The 19,523-nt window shown below is 38.0% G+C and overlaps 1 protein-coding gene across 4 annotated transcripts in view; it reads left to right on the top strand.

Moving 5' to 3' along the window:
* The window catches only part of LOC150078026 (sister chromatid cohesion protein PDS5 homolog A-like), a 797,139-nt gene that overhangs the window by 638,819 nt on the left and 138,797 nt on the right, over positions 1 to 19,523 (top strand). For all 4 annotated transcript variants that reach the window (XM_090384327.1, XM_090384329.1, XM_090384326.1 and 1 more), the window contains exon 27: positions 2,965 to 3,097. In XM_090384327.1, the coding sequence (XP_090240453.1) occupies positions 2,965 to 3,097 (133 nt within the window). The remainder of the gene's footprint in view (positions 1 to 2,964; positions 3,098 to 19,523) is intronic.

Below are 19,523 nucleotides of genomic sequence, written 5' to 3'. Positions count from 1 at the left end.
TATTTAAACTGTCAACTTCCACAACGACAGATGGAAGTTTGTTCCAGCAATTAACCACCCGCTGGCTAAAGGCAAATTTCCGCACATCTGTTCTACACCTGTCTTTTCTTAATTTGAATTTATGCCCCCTTAGGTTCGTAATCTGAACAAGTGAAAGGATCCCATCAGAATTCAGCGTGCTCACCCATTCAAGTCCTTATATACCTCAATCAGATCACCGCGCAGGTGCCTGGTCTCCAGCCACTGCAATTTGCAGAACTTAAGCCTCTCTTGGTAAGAGGATCCCTTCTCTGTACACGCTCAAGTAAATCTACATCCTTCCTAAAATGAGGCCTCCAGACCTGTATGCAGTACTCAAGGCGTGGCCTGACCATTGCCTTATACAGAGGGACAATCACCTCCTTCTCCCTGCTAGCAAAATTCCTATATATCATTGACAAAACCCCATGACCTGCCCTGGCAGCCTGTCTGCATTGCTCAGAAAACTTCATATCTGACTGCACAATTACTCCCAGGTCTTTTTCATTTTATACCACCTTAAGTGTAGTACCACACAGTTGGTACGTTTCTGTGGGGTTACTTCTACCCATATGCAGTACTTTGTATTTGTCAAGGTTAAACTTCAGTTGCCACTTCGTAGCCCATCTGCCCAAATTATCTAGATCCTGTTGCAGTAGCACACTACCATTACTGTCATTAACAACCCTGCCAACCTTTGTATCATCTGCAAACTTCGACATTAAGCCTGATATACCTTCATCAAATCATTGATAAATATACAAAACAACAGTGGACCCAACACCGAACCCTGTGGGACTCCACTAATAACATTAGTCCACGAAGAGCAGCACCCATTGATTACCACCCTCTGTCTTCTCCCACTTAACCATCCTTTTATCCATTGTAGCAACTTACCCTTAATACCATTCTGCTCCAATTTGTACAATAGTCTTCCATGCGCAATAGTGTCAAAAGCTTTCCTGAAATCCAAATATATGATATAAAAATAATTTTTTGCATCCAGTTCCTTTGTAACCACATCATAATATCCTATCAAATTTGTCAGACAAGACTTTCCATTAACAAACCCATGCTGTGTCTGAATTATCGCTGCAGTCTTGTCTAGATGATCCTGAAATGCATCTTTAACCAGTGACTCCATTATTTTACCTGGAACAAAAGTTAAACTAACTGGTCTGTAATTACTCGTGTCACCCTTCGATCCCCCTTTGTGAATTGGGGTCACATTTGCACATCTCCAGTCCATGGGAACCTCCCCTGAGTCGAAGGATGCTCTCGTAATTATGTCTAAGGGTTTGCTTAGTTGCTTTGCCACCTACTTTAATATAACTGGATAGATCCCATCCACTCCAGGTACTTTTCTTACGTTTAACTTCACCAATTTCTCTTCCACTTTGCTCTCGGTTATTACAAAATCATTAAGTATCTTGCTACAATTTGATAACCTTCTGCCATTTTCAAACCTTAATAATTCCTCATGTGTGAATGTAGATGCAAAACACTCATTCAATTTGTTTGCTATCTGAGCAGGATCATCAACAGTCGAACCATCGATGTCAAGTGGATCAATCAGATTCATCCCCTTCCTTTTAGAGTTTATATAAGTAAAGAAATCCTTGCTGTTTTTCTTAGCATCTTTTGCCAAGGATTTCTCGTAATCTGCCCTCGCCTGCCTAACCTCTTTTGTGACCTGATTACAGACTAGCTTATATCTGCCATAGGCTTCTAAGTCGCTTGATAATTTATATGTATCCCATGCATTTTTCTTCTCTGTTACGAGTCTCATTAGTTCATTTGATAACCATTTAGGCCTAAACCTTGAACAATATTTCTTAATAGGTATGAAACTTTTAGTAGCATCCACGATTAATTCCTTGAATGCTTCCCACTTAGAATTTACTGTTGGTAACATCGTCAGTTGATCCCACTGTACAGAATTTAAAAACTGTCTGAGACAACTGTATTTACCTTTACGGAAGGAAAAACCCTTTCCTTTACCCCTGATGGTAATTAAATCTTTAAGTAAATCCCACATCAGTACACTGTGATCACTGCCACCTACTGGTTCATTTATCTGCAAATTCTTAATACACGAATGATCACTGCTGATAACCAGATCAAGAGTCTAGTCTTACAGGAGTTTGTTTTGGCATAAGAAAGTTGAGAACACAAAATATAATACTAATTTGAGTAATTGACAACTTGACGTGTTGACTATTTGGAAGGTAGGAACATGTGTAGTTTTCAAAATTTGTGCAGGTCACAGTACAGATTTGAAATAAATGTGAAAATGGCAGTTGCTAATAGTATAGAAAGTCTGTGTTTTAATTTTTTAACAATATTTATATTTATATTCATAATAAGCATAAATATATACATATGTGTATATTTGAAATTTTGCTTACTTAATAGTCTTTTAAACTGAAAAATTAAATGAACTCTTGGACCGATGTTCATATTTTGTCTAAAACGTGTTTAGTAACATTTTTAAAATATTTAATGAAAAGTTACATCAATAATTATTGGATAGATGAAATTCAGAATAGATGAAATATTGATGTTGTAAAAATAAAAATTAAAAAACATCCAAAACATTTACCAAAAATTAAAAAGAAAGTGACCCACAACTTTTTTTTGCCACAATTGGGGGCTCCACCACTGCTGAGTTAAAAAATTGTTTAGATGTATATATGCAGTGGTGTTAATTTTTAATCCATTCCAAAGTGCTCTATCAATATCTTTCCTATTCCAAAGTGTTCCATTTCTGAAAAAAAAAACATTGGAAAATTATAGTTTGCCTGATGCATATACAACAATCAGTACAATTAAATATTTGTGTTGTCTGCATCATTCTCTTCTGCTTTATTTTATTTTGATTGAATATTCATTTATTTGAATCATGTGTATGATATATCTAATACATTTATTTTATATAACTTACAGCTGTCTTTGGTTCATAATGGAACCATTAATAATTAAAAATGAGAATTACAGTTTTAGCTTCTTTAAACGTCTGATTGAAAACATCAAACAGACCAAAGACAAACAGGCTCCAAATGATGATATTGCAAATCTAGTAAGTAGATGCATTAGTGCTAATTATATTGCTTTTAAATATTTTTAAAAAAACATTAAGATTAAAGAACACTTTTTGTGCAGGGTGTGACTATTAAATAATGAGATGTTACAATAAAAGAATTATAATTAAACATTTAACATTTCGTACCCTGCAAGTTATTCTCTTTAAAATAATTTCCTTGGACTTGTATACTCTGTTCCTATGTTTCTTCCAAGCACAAATACATTTCTGGAAGTCATCTTTGTAAACTCTGTTAACAATTAGGGTTGAATTAGGGGAGAATTAGGGTTGAATTTGAAAGTGTCTGCGATTCTGCCCAGACACGATAAGAGGGAGTATATGATGAGAGCCTTGTCGATCAATTCGGCCCTGGAAAGATCGTGCAAGGCTCAAGGGGTAGAATTTTTTTTCAGCCTGGACAGGAGAGATTGCTTCTACAGGAATGGGATACACTTAAATAGAAAGGGTGCAAGAATATTTGCTGATGCTATCGAGGCAGTGTTAGGTGGGTCGGAAAACTGCTAGCTTGGGGGGAGACAAAGACCAATAGATTGACAGTAGCCACTGGCAGAGGTGAAAGAGATTCTTGCACTGCTTCTATTAGAATGAGCAGAAGCCTGGAAAACAAGATGCATGGTATTTCAGAGACTGCTGGGAGCCATTGCGGTACAAGTAAACACATGGGTTGTGTTAGGGTAGCTAAGAATAGAAACAGGTGCAGGTATACTTGCGTGTACACCAATGCTAGGAGTTTAGTAAATAAATTTGATGAATTTGAGGTATTGCTCAAAACATCAAAGGCAGATATTGTTCAGATTTCAGAGACGTGTGTCACACAGATATAAGGAATGCAAAACTGGAATTTGGGGAGTACAATGTCTACTGAAAGGAGACATTATACTCCCCAAAGGGGATAGGAAGGGGGCAGGGATTATGCTATTAGTTAAGAAATACATAAAATCCAAGGAAGTGAAGCCAGTCGACATCGCCGGACAGTGCAGTGTTGAGTCAGTTTGGTGTGACATAAGCATTGGGAGATCAAAATTGAGAGTAGGAGTGTGCTATGGGCCTAATGACTCTAATGAGTTTACTGTACAGGGAAATAGAGTGGGCCAGTAAATCAGAGAGTCTTATAATGGGAGATTTTAATTTCCCAGATATTGAGTGGAATTTGGGGGCTGGTTACTCACACACTAGCAGGGCTTTTGTGGATTTATTGGATGATTGTTTTCTACATCAGCATGTTCGGGAGACAACTAGAGGGAGTAATACTTTTGATTTGATTATCAGTAGTGATTCTTCATGCATTAAGAATCTGCAGATAAATGAACCACTAGGTGGCAGTGATCACAGTGTGCTGAAGTGGGATTTACTCAAAGAGGTAACTACCATTAGGGGTAAAGGGAAGGGTTATTGCTTCCGTAAAGGCGACTACGATGGACTGAGACAGTATTTAAATTCTATACAATGGGACCAACTGATGATGTTGCCAACAACAAATTCAAAATGGGAAGCATTCAAAGAACTTATCTTGGAAGCTACTAGGCTTTACATACCAACTAAGAAATATTGTTCAAGGTTTAGGCCAAAATGGATGTAAGATGAACTAATGAGGCATATGGCAGAGAAGAAAAATGCATGGGATACATACAAATTAACACGTGACACAGAAGCCTATGATAGATACAAGTTGATCTGTAACCAAGTTACAAAGGAGGTTAGGCAGGCGAAGGCAGATTACGAGAAATCTTTGGCAAGGGATGCAAAGAAAAACAGCAAAGAGTTCTTTACTTATGTAAACTCTAGAAGGAAGGGGATGAATCAGATTGGTCCACTTGATATTGATGGGTCAACCGTTGATGATCCTGCTCAGGTAGCTAACAAACTAAATGAATATTTTGCATCGACATTCACACATGAGGAGTTATTCAGCAAGGGGAATGCCAGAGGTGTATTCAAATCTAGCAGTAAGCTACAGAATCTTGAAATAACTGGGAGTAAATTGGAGGAGAAACTATTGAAGATAAACACAAGAAAGGCACCTGGGGTGGATGGGATCTATCCAGTTATATTAAAGGAGGCAGCAAAGGAAGTAAGCAAACCCTTAGCCATAATTATGAGAGCTTCCTTGGACTCAGTGGAGGTACCCATAGACTGGAAATGTGCAAATGTGACCCCAATTCACAAAGGAGGATCAAAGGCTGACGCAAGTAATTATAAACCTGTGAGCTTAACTTCTGTTCCAGGAAAATTAATGGAGGCACTGCTTAAAGAAGCACTGCAGGATCATTTAGACAAGACTTCAGTTATAGCTCAGACACAGCATGGTTTTCTTAAGGGGAAGTCTTGCCTGACCAACTTGATTAGATACTATGATGCAGTCACAAAAGAACTGGATGCAGAGAATAACTTTGATATTATATACTTGGATCTTAGAAAGGCTTTTGATACTGTTGCACATGGAAGACTGCTACACAAATTGGAGCAGTGTGACATTGCAGCAAATTGCTGGTATGGATAAAGGGTGGTTGAGGGGAGAAGATAGAGAGTGGTAATCAATGGACACTGCTCATCGTGGACTAATGTTATTAGTGGAGTCCCTCAGGGCTCAGTGTTGGGTCCATTATTGTTTTCTGTATTTATAAATGATATTGATGATGGTATATCAAGCTTAATGTCCAAGTTTGCAGATGATACAAAGGTTGGCAGGGTTGTCAAGGACACTACTGACACTATGCTGCTGCAACAGGATCTGGAAAGGTTGAGCAGATGGGCTGAGAGGTGGCAAATGAAGTTTAACATTGACAAATGTAAAGTACTACACATGGAAACAGCAACCCCAGAGCAACGTATCAACTCTGTGGTACTACACTGACAGTGGTAGAGAATGAAAGGGACTTGGGGTGGTTGTGCAGGCAGATATGAAGTTCGCTGAGCAGTGTAGACGGGCTGCAAGAGTAGCTCATGGAGTATTGTCAATGATATACAGGAATTTTTCCAGCAGGGATAGGAGGTGATTATTCATTGTATAAGGCAATGGTCAGGCCACACTAGAGTACTGTATACAGTCTGGAGGCCTCATTTCAAGAAGGATGTAGAGCTGCTGGAACGAGTACAGAGAAGGGCAACAAGATTAGTGAATGGAACAAAGGGGGTGCTCTTACGAAGAAAGTTTTGCAAATTACAGTGTCTGGAGACTAGGCACCAGCGAGGTGATCTGATAGAGATGTATAAAGCCTTGAATGGTTTAAGCATGCTCAATGCTGATGGGATTCTTCCTCTAGCTCAGAAAAATCACCTGAGAGGGCATAAATTCAAATTGAGGAAAGACAGATGTAGAATAGACGTGCGGAAATTTGCCTTTAGCCAGCGGGTGGTTGGTTGGTTGGTGGAACAGACTCCCATCCCTTGTGGTGGAGGTTGATAGCCTAAATAAGTTTAAGGCTCAGCTGGACAGGTATTTTGAACGAACAGAGGGGTGAAGTGGAAGTGGTTTTTTTTTTTTTTTTTGGCTGATGCTGCATAAGCTTGCTTTTTTGCATCAAATGCCTATGCTAATGCTAATTCAAACAGGGTTTTTTTTTTTTTCTTTTTTTCCCTGAATGTCTTCAGTCGACTGAAAATGGGTTCCCTTAAGTACACTTGTCAGTCTACAAAGAGGAAAAAGTCACAAGGGGGAGCTAAGTCTGGAAAATAGGGTGCATGTTCCCACTCAGGGATTTGTTTTTTGGCCACAAACCAGCAAATAGAGAGTGCATTATGTGCTGGAGCATCCAACCATTCTTTCACAAGTTAAGTCTCTTTGAATTTTTCACACAGCCTTGTCAGAACTTCAGTGTAGTATGTTTAGTGGACAGTCTGATTTGGTGGTACATATTCAACCATAATAATTCCTTTAATATGGAAGTAAACAAGAATCATGGTTTCTATGTTTCATTTTGACTTTTTTTTTTTTTTTTTTTTTTTTTTCTCTTGGATTTTTTTGTCTTCCACTGCATTGATTGTCTTTTACTTTCTGGGTCATACTGAAACAGCGAACTTTTATTGTAAGTAATTACAGTACTCAGAGATTCAAGTTCTTCAGTTTTTTAAGAACATCTTCACAAAACTTGGAGTCATCTCATTCTTTGATCTTCATTCAAAATTTTTGACACCTTGCTTTTCTAATGCCTCAATTTTTAGTTAAAATTCATTTAACTGTTTCTTTGTCCATATTAAGTTCTGATGCGACCATTCCAATGCTTAAACGATGATCACTTTTAATCATTGTTCTTGCTCAGTCCACATTTTCATCAGTTTTCATTGTTATTGAACATTGCCTTGTTCATTCTCTCTTCCTTCTAAAAATATTTTATGCCATTCAAATACATGAGCTCTTGACAATGTATCTTCTCCATAAACTTTATGTAACAACTCATAACTTTCAGTTGGTGTTTTCTTTAGATTTGTTAAAAATTTGAGGTTGATTCGTTGTTCGATTCTTTCATCTGTCCTTTTTCTAGCAACTTGCAGAAACACAAGGTAATGAAAACCTGTCTCACTGCAAAGCAAATGAGTGTGCTGTAATGTTACTTGGCAGGCAACTAGGGAACGATTCAATATCAACTGCTTTGCCTTTGTTTCACAAGTGATGCATGGTATATAGTGGCTGGATGCACAGCTCATTATTTAATAGCCACACCTCGTATGTTTATTGCAGTTTTTCGCATACATGTACATTTAATGTTTATTATAGTATTTGTTTATAATTCGGTGTCGGTAGGTGCATTTATTAATGCATCGAGAGGACATTGTGTGATTATTCATAATGAATAATTATGAATAATTATTCATTATTCGAACTCAATTAAATATGAATAAAAATTAACCACGTGAACTGTTGTTATCAAATGAATTTTATTGAGTAAAAAGCATTGCATTAAGTAGGTTACACTCACACACAGTAAAACTAGTTAATAGTTGATGAGATTTCTGATTACATATTGAATCCCGTCATCAGAACTAATCACAAAAGGTTTCTCAGGTACTAATAACTGTGCAGGACCTTCTCCTCTACAAAGTTAGTAACAGCCACTAAATCTTTCTTGATTTAGTGGCTCAGAAAAGTGACCTCTTTTCTGATGACAAGATTCATTATGGAAACTACAAATGTCATCAATTGTTAAGTAGTTCTTCTATGGGCAAGTATAACTTACTTAATGTAATACTTTTACATAAAAGAATTCACTTGACATCAGAAGTTCGTGTGGTTTAATTAATGTTGTTCAAATTTAACTAAAATTCTATGCATTCTATACTAAAATCCTATATGGAAAAAAAAAAAAAATGTGATCATTTGATTGTTATTGCACCCCATTTCAGTATGAAATATGATGGTGCATAAACCTGTTTCTAGTTCATGTGGCCCCAGTTGCCAAGCATTTCCATGGCCAAGCGATTCTTGTGCATTTATAGTGTTTTCCTTCCCAGTGACAGTTTTCCTTTTTTTTTTTTGTTCTCTTGTATTATTAAAGTTTTCTGTTAAGTAGCTGTACTTTCTTAAAAGAAGGAAAGTACTTTTTTCTTTAATATAATACTCTAACTGTACTAATCTTTATTCTTGGCCACCAAGTAGCACTGCTCCTGCCTCACTATGGTGGGGCTAGTAACCTGGATGGTAAAAATGAACCCCCCAAGGCCAAAAAGAGCCATCATGGATATAAGCAGTTATCCACCTTTAGAGCCATCGAACTCAAGATCAGAAATTCCTGACATAGACCATAACTCCAAACAACCCAAAAGGCTTCGAAGGGAAGCACAATGTCATGATGAATCACCAAATTTCTCGGTTATCACCATTCTTGATTCAAAAATGTTTGGAATCAATTGCTTGATCACCCAAAATGATGAAAAGACTACAGTCTGGAGACCTCCTGATTGAAACAGCCACCTCAAAACATTCTGAACGGCTCTTAAATACAACATCATTTTGTGGGCTGACAGTTACTCCCCACAGAACCTTAAATTCATCAAATGGTGGATCAATGAGTGGGACCTAATTATAGTCTCCGAAGAACTACTACTCCGAGAACTCAGTAGTCAAAAAGTAATAAATGTGAAACAGATTACAACTAAATCCTCCATTAAAGCTGGTTATTTAAATTGTTGAATCGTTGCTTCAAATGCCAGAAATATGGTCATTCACAGCAGGCATGTAGAGGTGAAGCCATATGTCCCATCTGTGGGTCTAAAGAGTATACTCAGCAGATTGCACAATCACAACCCCTGTTTGTCCAAACTGCAAAGGAAGCCACCCAGCCTTTTCCAAAATCTGTGAGCTTTGGATAACAGAAAAGAAAAATTCAAAAATACAAAATAGAAAATAGTCACATTGCCTGAGGACGTAAGCAAACTATGTTGAACTTACCCAGTGGATGTTCCTATGCAGCTCGCACTCTGAACTTTGTTTCTACTGCAGCAAAAACAGAAGTTTCAGTTCCGCTTAACATCTCTCTAGTGAACTTGTTGAGATCTACACCTATAACCACTAAGAAAAATAATCCTCCAAGGGAAATTACCGAAGCAACAAATAGCCCAATCAGCATCCCTAGGGATACGCCATGAATCCCATTTGAAAAAGAAAAGCTAAAATCTGAAACAGGTTCAAAAAACAAATGGCACTCCCACCAACAGTATGGAAGTAGATGAGTGTTTAGATAATGAGCCCATTTTGAAACTCCATGCAAGTGATACCATAGATTCTGTATGTCCCTATTTCCCGAAAAAAGATAAAATAATAAAAGATAAGATAAAAACAAGACAGAGAGAAATGCTCCACTTCCAGAAAACAGTCAGACCAGTTCGCCACTACTAAATTTAAATAATGTCTAATATCATACAGTGGAACTGCAGAGGACTAAGCAGCAGTTCTGACAACTTAAGGTATTTACTAATTCAATACAAACCAATAGGAGTATGTCTGCAGGAAATTTTCTTATCATCTCAAGCTTCACCAAAATTTACAAACTATACAATGTACAGAAAAGACAGGATCTCAGAGTCTCCTGCCCTTGGAGGAGTAGCTGTGCTTGTGGAATCAAATATACCCTCCAGGCACATTAGGCTCCAGGTACAAACTAGTCTTGAAGCTGTGGCGGCACATATTTCAGTTGGTATATCAGTAACCCTAGCTTCTATATATATTCCCCCCTTCTCAACCAATTTCAAATACAGAACTTGATAACCTGATTATGCACCTGCCATCTCCAATCTGCCTTTGGGTGACTTCAATGACCACCATCCATTATGGGGGTCACCAGTGATTGACACAGGAGGCAAATTAATCAAAACATTATGAATAATAACAACTTAATTATACTAAACTCTATATCTCCCACCTCTATTCACCTACCTACAGGATCTACTTCTGCAATAGACCTGTCAATCTGCTCACCATTGACAAGAGGCAAATTAATCGAAACATTCACAAATAATAACAACTTAACTATACTAAACTCTGGATCTCCTGCCTATATTCACCTATCTACAGAATCTACTTCTGCAATAGACTTGTCAATCTACTCGACATCAATTTTTCCAACCATGACATGGTCAGTGATAAACGATCCTCTAAATTGTGATTATTTTCCAATTCTTTGCTCATTACAAACACAGGTAACTCCAACCCTCAAGCAACGATCTAACTGGAAGTTCAAGAAGCGAAACTGGGACAGCTACACCACCCAGGTCCAGTTAGACACGAGCAACATCCCATTGAAGACATAACTACTTACATTACCAATCAGACACTAACTGTAGCAAAAAATTCCATCCCGAAGTCACAACTTCACAAGTGCTTGCACCATAACAACTGGTGGAATACAGATTACTCTGATGCAGCATTTGAAAAACCGTGCTTGGAACAAATTCCGTAAGTTTTCTATGACCAGTAATCAAAGCAAGGCAGATTAGACAAAAAGCTAAATCTGCTAAAAAAACAACAACTTTTTTTTTTTCACTCTGTTAAAATTCAGTGTGTTGGTGATTTTCTTGTAAATTTGACTGAATTCAAATATGGCAGCCATATTGCTGTAGCACCCACCAATTTTAAGGGAAAAGGGATCAAAGTCAAAAACTAAGTTTCTAGTAAAAAAAGATTTCATATATTTTAAGAAAATGTTATATGGTCTGTTAACCTTATTCTATATACAAAAATGTTTATCTGATAACAAACACTTATTTTGTTGTTGTTTTTTTTTTTTTTTTGCCTTTTATAATTGTCCATTGGTGTCTCCCATACAAGATTCCAACAGTAGTCTGCCAACAAATTTGGACCCAATTTTCCCTTGTATCTTTTTTACATTTGAGAAATATCTTGGTGAAACTTTATGCCATGTTCATCAGAGATAACTCCCAAGTTTTCAGGAAAAAAGTCTAAATGGTAATGCAGGAAATGAAGATTTAACAATAGGTCTTGGTTTTCAGTCACTTACCTCCAATATTTCAAAACTGAGGGTGATGAGAACTTTTTAAGCAATATATGAGTTTTTGAACATATTTCCTATGGGAATTTGTTGAAATTATTTCAGGGAGGAAATTGATGCCTACCAGTGTAATCATTGCCTGTCAGTCCCCTATACAGACTGCAGGCAAATAATTGACAACAAGATACTAACTGCAGCAAAAAATTCCACGAATAACAGGATTCGTGGAGTAGACAGACAAATTAATTACATCAGATCAAGTCTGTAATTGAACCGGGGCCGGAATTGTAGCAAGGAAGTTATTCTTGTTAGACTCTGCATACACACACACACAATCACCTTACACACTCGTTTTTGCTGACAGTAGATGACCCTCCTCTGTGCTACACTGTTATAACTGTTTTAATTGACTGTATTAATTTTAATTGTGCAAGAAACATGTTTTACCACTTTTAGCCATCTGACTGAGCCTTATACAGTCAGTCAGATTTTATCAATAACCCGTGTCCGATATTTTTAAATTTTTACAGGTATTAATATTTACAAATACATATATTGTTGAGCATTTATTTTTAGTTGCTGTGTATTGCCTTTTACTGCTTTTTATGTATTTACATATTTTTTGATGTAACCTTGCTGGAAGGTTATGAAATCGTTTACTCTATTATATTTTTATGGGGTGGTCATGGTGCACCATAGCCTTAGTCACTTTTGTGCCAGTAAAATCCATATACAATCCATACTGAAATTATTCTTGTAGGGATGAAATACTTTATTTCGCATTCCACTCTAAAATTTCATCCCTTATCCAAGCCATTGTTTCCCAATAAATGTGCTAAGGCTGCTCAAAAATATAGCATATTGCAATTGGCTTGCATCCAAATCTCGAGATTCATTTTCTGCTTACACTATAGCTTGCAACCATGTTCAAACAGTTATTAATCAGTACTAATTCTATTTTGAACAGAAATTAGAAAACTTGAATATTGTCCGTCCAAATGGTAGTTGAGCATTTTGGCCAAAGTTATTTTGCAATTTCTCTCAATAAATACTCCCACCTCTGTTATAACCAGATAATTCTATTGCATCCTGAGCTAAAGACAAAGCCATCTTAGTAGCATCCTGCATTTCTTCTAACTCTTGTATCGGCATCTTTGGTAAACCACCTCCTCCTATCACAGCCAATGTACTGCATTCTGTATCTCCCATGGTCTTCTGACAGAATGACATCAGAAGAATTCTGAACACTCAATGTCATTAAAGCTCAAAGTCCTGATGGCATTCCTCCATTTGTTCTCAAAGCCAATACCATTTAGCTTGCTTCTGTTCTGTGTCATCTTTTTACACTATTTTATTCCACTAGTATTTTTCCTTCTGCAAGTAAACTTAGATTCAAGGTAGGTCCCCATGGACTGGAGATGCACAAATATATCCCCAATTCACAAAGGGGGTAAAAAGGGCGACACAAATAATTATAGACCTGGTAGTTTAACTTCTGTTCTGTGGAAAATAATGGAGTCACTGGTTATAGAAGTGATGCAGGATCATCTAAACAAGACTGCAGTAATAGTTCAGACACAGCATGAGTTTGTTAAGGGGAAGTCTTGACTGATCAATTTGATTGGATACTACAATGTGGTCACAAAGCAATTGGATGCAAAAAATAATCTTGATATCTTATACTTGGATTTCAGGAAAGCTTTTGATACTGTTGCACATGGAAGACTGCTTTACAAATTGGAGCAGTATGGCATTAAGGGCAAGTTGCTGCAATGGATAAAGGGATGGTTGAGTGGGAGATGGCAGAGGATGGTAATAAATGGACACTGCTCTGCGTGGACTAATGTTATTAGTGGAGTCCCCCACGGTTTGGAGCTGGGCCCATTATTGTTTTGTATATATATCAATGATATCGATAAAGGTATATCAGGCTTAACGTCCAAGTTTGCAGATGCTACAAAGGTTGGCAGGGTTGTTAATGACAGTGAAGACAGACAGTATGCTACTGCAACAGGATCTAGAAAAGTTAGGCAGATGGGCTGAGAAGTGGAAATTAAAGTTTAACATTGACCAATGCAAAGTACTGTATGTGGTTTGCAGTAACCCAAGAGAAACGTACCAACTGTGTGGTACTACACGTAGGGTGGAGAATGAAAAAGACCTGTAGGTAATTGTGTAATCAGATATGAAGTTCTCTGAGCAGTGCAGATGGGCTGCCAGACAGAACAGGTAATGTAGTTTTGTCAGTGATATATAAGAATTTTGCTAGCAGAGACAAGGAGGTGATTATTCCCTTGTATAAGGCAATGATCAGGCCACACCTTGAGTATTGCGTACAGGTCTGGAGGCCTCATTTTAGGAAGGAATGTAATTGTAGAATGAGTACAGAGAAGGGCAGTAAGATTGGTGAGAGGAACAAAGGGGTTGCAGCTTCTCTGCGAGGTGATATGATTGAGGTGTATAAGGCCTTGAATGGTTCGAGCAGAACTCAATGCTGATGGGATATTTCTGCTTGCTCAAATTAAGAACCTGAGGGAGTATAGATTCAAACTGAGGAAAGACAGATGTAGAATAGATGTGTGGAAGTTTGCCTTTAGCTAGCAGGTAGCTGATTGCTGGAACAGTCTTCACTCTGTTGTTGTGGAAGTTGATAGTTAAATAAATTTAAGGGAGGCTGAACTAGACAAACATTTGGAGTGACCAGATGGGTGAAATGGGAATGGGTTTGTTTTTTTTTGTTTTTTTTTGGCTGATGCTACATACATTTGCTTTCTTGCATCATATGTCTCAACTAATGTTAATGCTAACTTGCCAAAGTCAGCCAGTTCTTGAAAAAGGTGGCAAATCTTGCCCTTTTAGTTATTGCCCATCACACTTTACCTCTGCTCTTTCCAGTGTAATGGAGAGATTCATCTTGAATTCCTAAACTATCTCAAAACCTTCCACCTGATCAATGTCCTTTTAAAGGGTGATATATCAGATTATTACTCAGTTACCCTTGACATATTTTTGTAAGACTTTTGATTGTGTTTGACATTAAGGTTGTCTAAACAACCTGTAACCTTATGGATTGCCAACTGTTTTTTTTTTTTTTTTTTTTTTTTGCAATTGGATATCCATTTTTTCTTTCCAACTGTTTTGCTGCAAGTGATAATTGATGGTGCTCTATCTTCTAAATTCAACACTAATGCAGTGTTCCCAAGGTTCAATTCTTTCACCCACTTTTATCCTCTTGTATATTTTGGACATGCAAAATATTCAGTAGGATAGGATTTCTCCCCTCACTGGAAATCTTATCCATAGTTTTGATGGTGATAGCACACTGTTTTCCTGTTTGAGAAACATTGTCCTACACAAACAGCTTCAACTTCTCATATATTCACCACCAATTCCTTAAATGCTGATCTCCAGTAATTTTCCAACAATGGGGGACTTAGATAATTTAGTCTTCCTTTTTTCAGCTCTGTATTATTTCCTACAAAAAAAAAAAAAAAAAAAGAGTCTACAGATGCACTCAAATTCCTTGTCAAAATCACATATCTATTAGGGATTACCCTGACATGGCATGAGCAAATCACAAATATCCCTTCATCTACATCAAAATGAACTGGGTTTTCGTTTTCACTCTCAGCATTATACCCTGTACAAATCTCAGTTCTGTCCTACCATAGAATATTGTTCCCCACTCTTATTATTCTTATTATTATTATTTGGTTTTTAGGAGCATTAGCAACTAAGGCCATATTGTTCCGGGGATTTGTGATGGTCATTCCCTGCCTTTTCGTATCCTCCGTATTTGGTGGTCATGGGCTCGAACCCTGGTCTAATCAAGAAGCATGTGCTACGCACTGCTGCTCCTGCCCACCCGGCTACGGAGGCATCTCCCCACTCTTGGGACTTGTCCCCAAAACCCTTTAGCTCTGGAAATCTTAAAGCTTCTTCACACACCATTCAAAGAAGGCAATCTGGTTAATGAATGACCCATGTCTTACAAAGTCTCCAATGAAGTCTCTTAGATATTCAATTCTACTGCATGCCTTTTCTATAGATACTTCCATGGCCACTGTTCTTCTCATTTGGCATCTATAGTTCCCCCACTTTCTTCCAATAGGTACGAGGTTATCCTGTGCGGACGAGCTCCTCGAAGCTCTTGGAACAGAGAAGTTTTTCCTGATTTATTTTCTGATTTATTAGCTTAAATTGTCATATTAACTTATTTTCTAGAGTAGCTTTATATACCTAGTTACGATACTTAGTTTAAAGTTTAACTTAGACAGAGATTTTGTAGGTATTACTTAGTATCGGTAACGGTATCAAATCCACGTGTTACAAATTGAACGAGAAGTCTTTTTTTTTAACCAAATTTAGTCGATTTATTAACCAATTGTTATATCAAATTATCTTCTATAAGTAGATTATAGACCTAGTGAGGATCCTTAGTTTATTCTAAATTGAGATAGCGAGATTTGGAAGCTAATCAATACTTACGAGTCCGTAGAAGTACCGTTCGAGAATTCCCGCCATTTTTACACGATAGCATAAGCTTAGTGTAGTATAGTGCCAATATAATACAATTAAATTGACAATATAATATAATATTGTCAATTAATCAGTAAATCTATTAATCTTGATAAACGTTATTGTCGATTAAATTGTATTTTTAACTCTATATATTGATAATGACTTAATCGTAACAAATAATTAATACATAACTATAGTGGTACACGTGATACGGAAGTTGTATAAAGGGAACTCGTAGAAAACACTAGATACCGAAAAAATAAAAATAAAAATAAAAAATAACATAACTGTTTTTGGATATAACTTAAGGATTTAATTTTTGTTTTGAAATTTTATTGAATTAAATCGGAATCATGACTCTGACCAGAGCAGCAAAGCAAAAGGTTCAAGCTAATGGGAGTGCTGTGGTTCAGGGGAGAACTGAGGGGGGCAGTTGCCCTCTGAATCACAGTCTTTTAAAATGCACTGTTTGCTTGATGTTTGCGGAGCAGTCGGGTACGGGACATGATGCTGCCAAGGGGGATGTCTTTGTGTGTGCACGATGTAAGGAGTGCAAGGAAATCAGGCAACAACTCAGCGTTGTTATGGGCCTTTATGAGAGCTTGAAGGACAGGGTGGATGTCCTCGAAGGAAATAAATTGAGGGGCCCATCAAGCTCTCAGCTGCCCACATCAACGCCAGAGCTTGCACTTGGTCATCAGGCAACACAGAGGCAGCCCCCTAGGCAGAATGCGCTGGTCCCACAGGAACTAGTAGTTGTTGGTGACTCCAATGTCAGGGAAACGGGGAACATGCTTTGGAAAAAGGATAGGTGGAATAGGACCAGGGTATGTCTGCCAGGGGCAAAGGTTGATGACGTTGTAGAGCGGATATCATCTTTTAAGGGCACAAAAGGTGATATAGTTGTACACGTTGGCACAAATGACATTAAGAGTAGGAGACCGGCGGAATTACTTAGCAAGTACAGGTCACTGTTGAAAAAAAGCCATGAATTAGGGTTGAATTTGAAAGTGTCTGCAATTCTGCCCAGACACGATAGGAGGGAGTATATGATGAGAGCCTTGTCGATCAATTCGGCCCTGGAGGGATTGTGCAAGGCTCAAGGGGTAGAATTTTTTTCAGCCTGGACTGTACTTGTTAACAGGAGAGATTGCTTCTACAGGGATGGGATACACTTAAATAGAAAGGGTGCAAGAATTTTTGCTGATGCTGTCGAGGCAGTGTTAGGTTGGTCGGAAAACTGCTAGTTGGGGGGGATACAAGGAATAATAGATTAACAGTAGCCACTGGCAGAGGTGGAAGTGATTCTTGCACTGCTTCTATTGAAATGAGCAGAAGCCTGAAAAACAAGATTCAGGATATTTCAGAGACTGCTGGGAGTCATTGCGGTACAAGCAAACACATGGGTTGTGTTAGGGTAGCTAAGAATAGAAACAGGTGCATGTATACCTGCGTGTACACCAATGCTAGGAGTTTGGTAAATAAATTTGATGAATTTGAGGTATTGCTCAAAACATCAAAGGCAGATATTGTTGGGATATCAGAGACGTGGTGTCACACAGATATAAGTAATGCGGAACTGGAATTTGGGGAATACAATGTGTATAGAAAGGATAGACAGGACAGGAGGGGAGGAGGGGTTATGCTATTAGTTAAGAAACACATAAAGTCCAAGGAAGTGAAGCCAGTCGACATCGATGGACAGGGCAGTGTCGAGTCAGTTTGGTGTGACATAAGCATAGGGGAATCAAAATTGAGAGTAGGAGTGTGCTATAGGCCTAATGACTCTGATGAGTATAATAAGATATTGTACAGGGAAATAGAGTGGGCCAGTAAATTAGAGAGTCTTATAATGGGGGATTTTAATTTCCCAGATATTGACTGGAATTTGTGGATTGGTCACTCGCACACTAGCAAGGCTTTTGTGGATTTATTGGATGATTGTTTTCTACATCAGCATGTTCGTGAGGCAACAAGAGGGAGCAATACTCTTGATCTGATTATCAGTAGTGATTCTTCATGCATTAAGAATCTGCAGATAAATGAACCACTAGGTGGCAGTGATCACAGTGTGTTGAAGTGGGATTTACTCAAGGAGGTAACTACCATCAGAGGTAAAGGGAAGGGTTTTTGTTTTCGTAAAGGCGACTATGATGGTCTGAGACAGTATTTAAATTCTATACAGTGGGACCAACTGATGATGTTACCAACAGCAAACTCAAAATGGGAAGCATTCAAGGAACTAATCTTGGAGGCTACCAGGCTTTACATACCAACTAAGAAATATTGTTCAAGGTTTAGGCCTAAATGGTTGTCAGATGAACTAATGAGACAGGTGGCAGAGAAGAAAAATGCATGGGATACATACAAATTAATGGGTGACATGGAAGCCTATGATAGATATAAGTTGGTCTGTAACCAAGTCACAAAGGAGATTAGGCAGGCAAAGGCAGACTACGAAAAATCCTTGGCAAAGGATGCAAAGAAAAACAGAAAAGAGTTCTTTACATATTTAAACTCAAGAAGGAAAGGGATGAATCAGATTGGTCCACTGGATATTGATGGTTCAACAGTTGACGATCCTGCTCAGGTGGCTAACAATCTAAACGAGTATTTTGCATCTACATTCACGCATGAGGAGTTATTCAGGAAGGAGAATGATGTAGGTAAAGTAAACATTGGCAGTGAGCTGGATGATTTTGTAATAACTGAGAAGAAAGTGAAGGAGAGATTGTTGAGGATAAACATAAAAAAGGCACCTGGGGTGGATGGGATCTATCCAGTTATATTAAAGGAGGCAGCAAAGGAAGTAAGCAAACCCCTAGCCATAATTATGAGAGCTTCTTTGGACTCAGGGGAGGTACCCATAGACTGGAGATGTGCAAATGTAACCCCAATTCACAAAGGAGGATCAAAGGCTGACACAAGTAATTATAGACCTGTTAGTTTAACTTCTGTTCCGGGTAAATTAATGGAGGCACTGGTTAAAGAAGCACTGCAGGATCATCTAGACAAGAATTCAGTTATAGCTCAGACGCAGCGTGGTTTTGTTAAGGGCAGGTCTTGCCTGACCAATTTGATTGGATACTATGATGTAGTCACAAAAGAACTGGATGCAGGGAATAACTTTGATATTATATATTTGGATCTTAGAAAGGCTTTTGATACTGTTGCACATGGAAGACTGCTGCACAAATTGGAGCAGTGTGGCATTGGAGGCAAATTGCTGCTATGGATAAGGGGATGGTTGAGTGGCAGAAGACAGAGAGTGGTAATCAATGGACACTGCTCAACGTGGACTAATGTTATTAGTGGAGTTCCTCAGGGTTCAGTGTTGGGTCCGTTGTTGTTTTCGGTGTTTATGAATGATATTGATGATGGGATATCAAGTTTAATGTCCAAGTTTGCAGATGATACAAAGGTTGGCAGGGTTGTTAAGG

Source organism: Mastigoproctus giganteus, chromosome 11 (genome assembly GCF_048544385.1).
Source record: "Mastigoproctus giganteus isolate SK-2022 chromosome 11, ASM4854438v1, whole genome shotgun sequence".
In the NCBI taxonomy this organism is placed as follows: domain Eukaryota; kingdom Metazoa; phylum Arthropoda; class Arachnida; order Uropygi; family Thelyphonidae; genus Mastigoproctus; species Mastigoproctus giganteus.
This window is presented reverse-complemented; position numbering and strand designations above follow the sequence as displayed.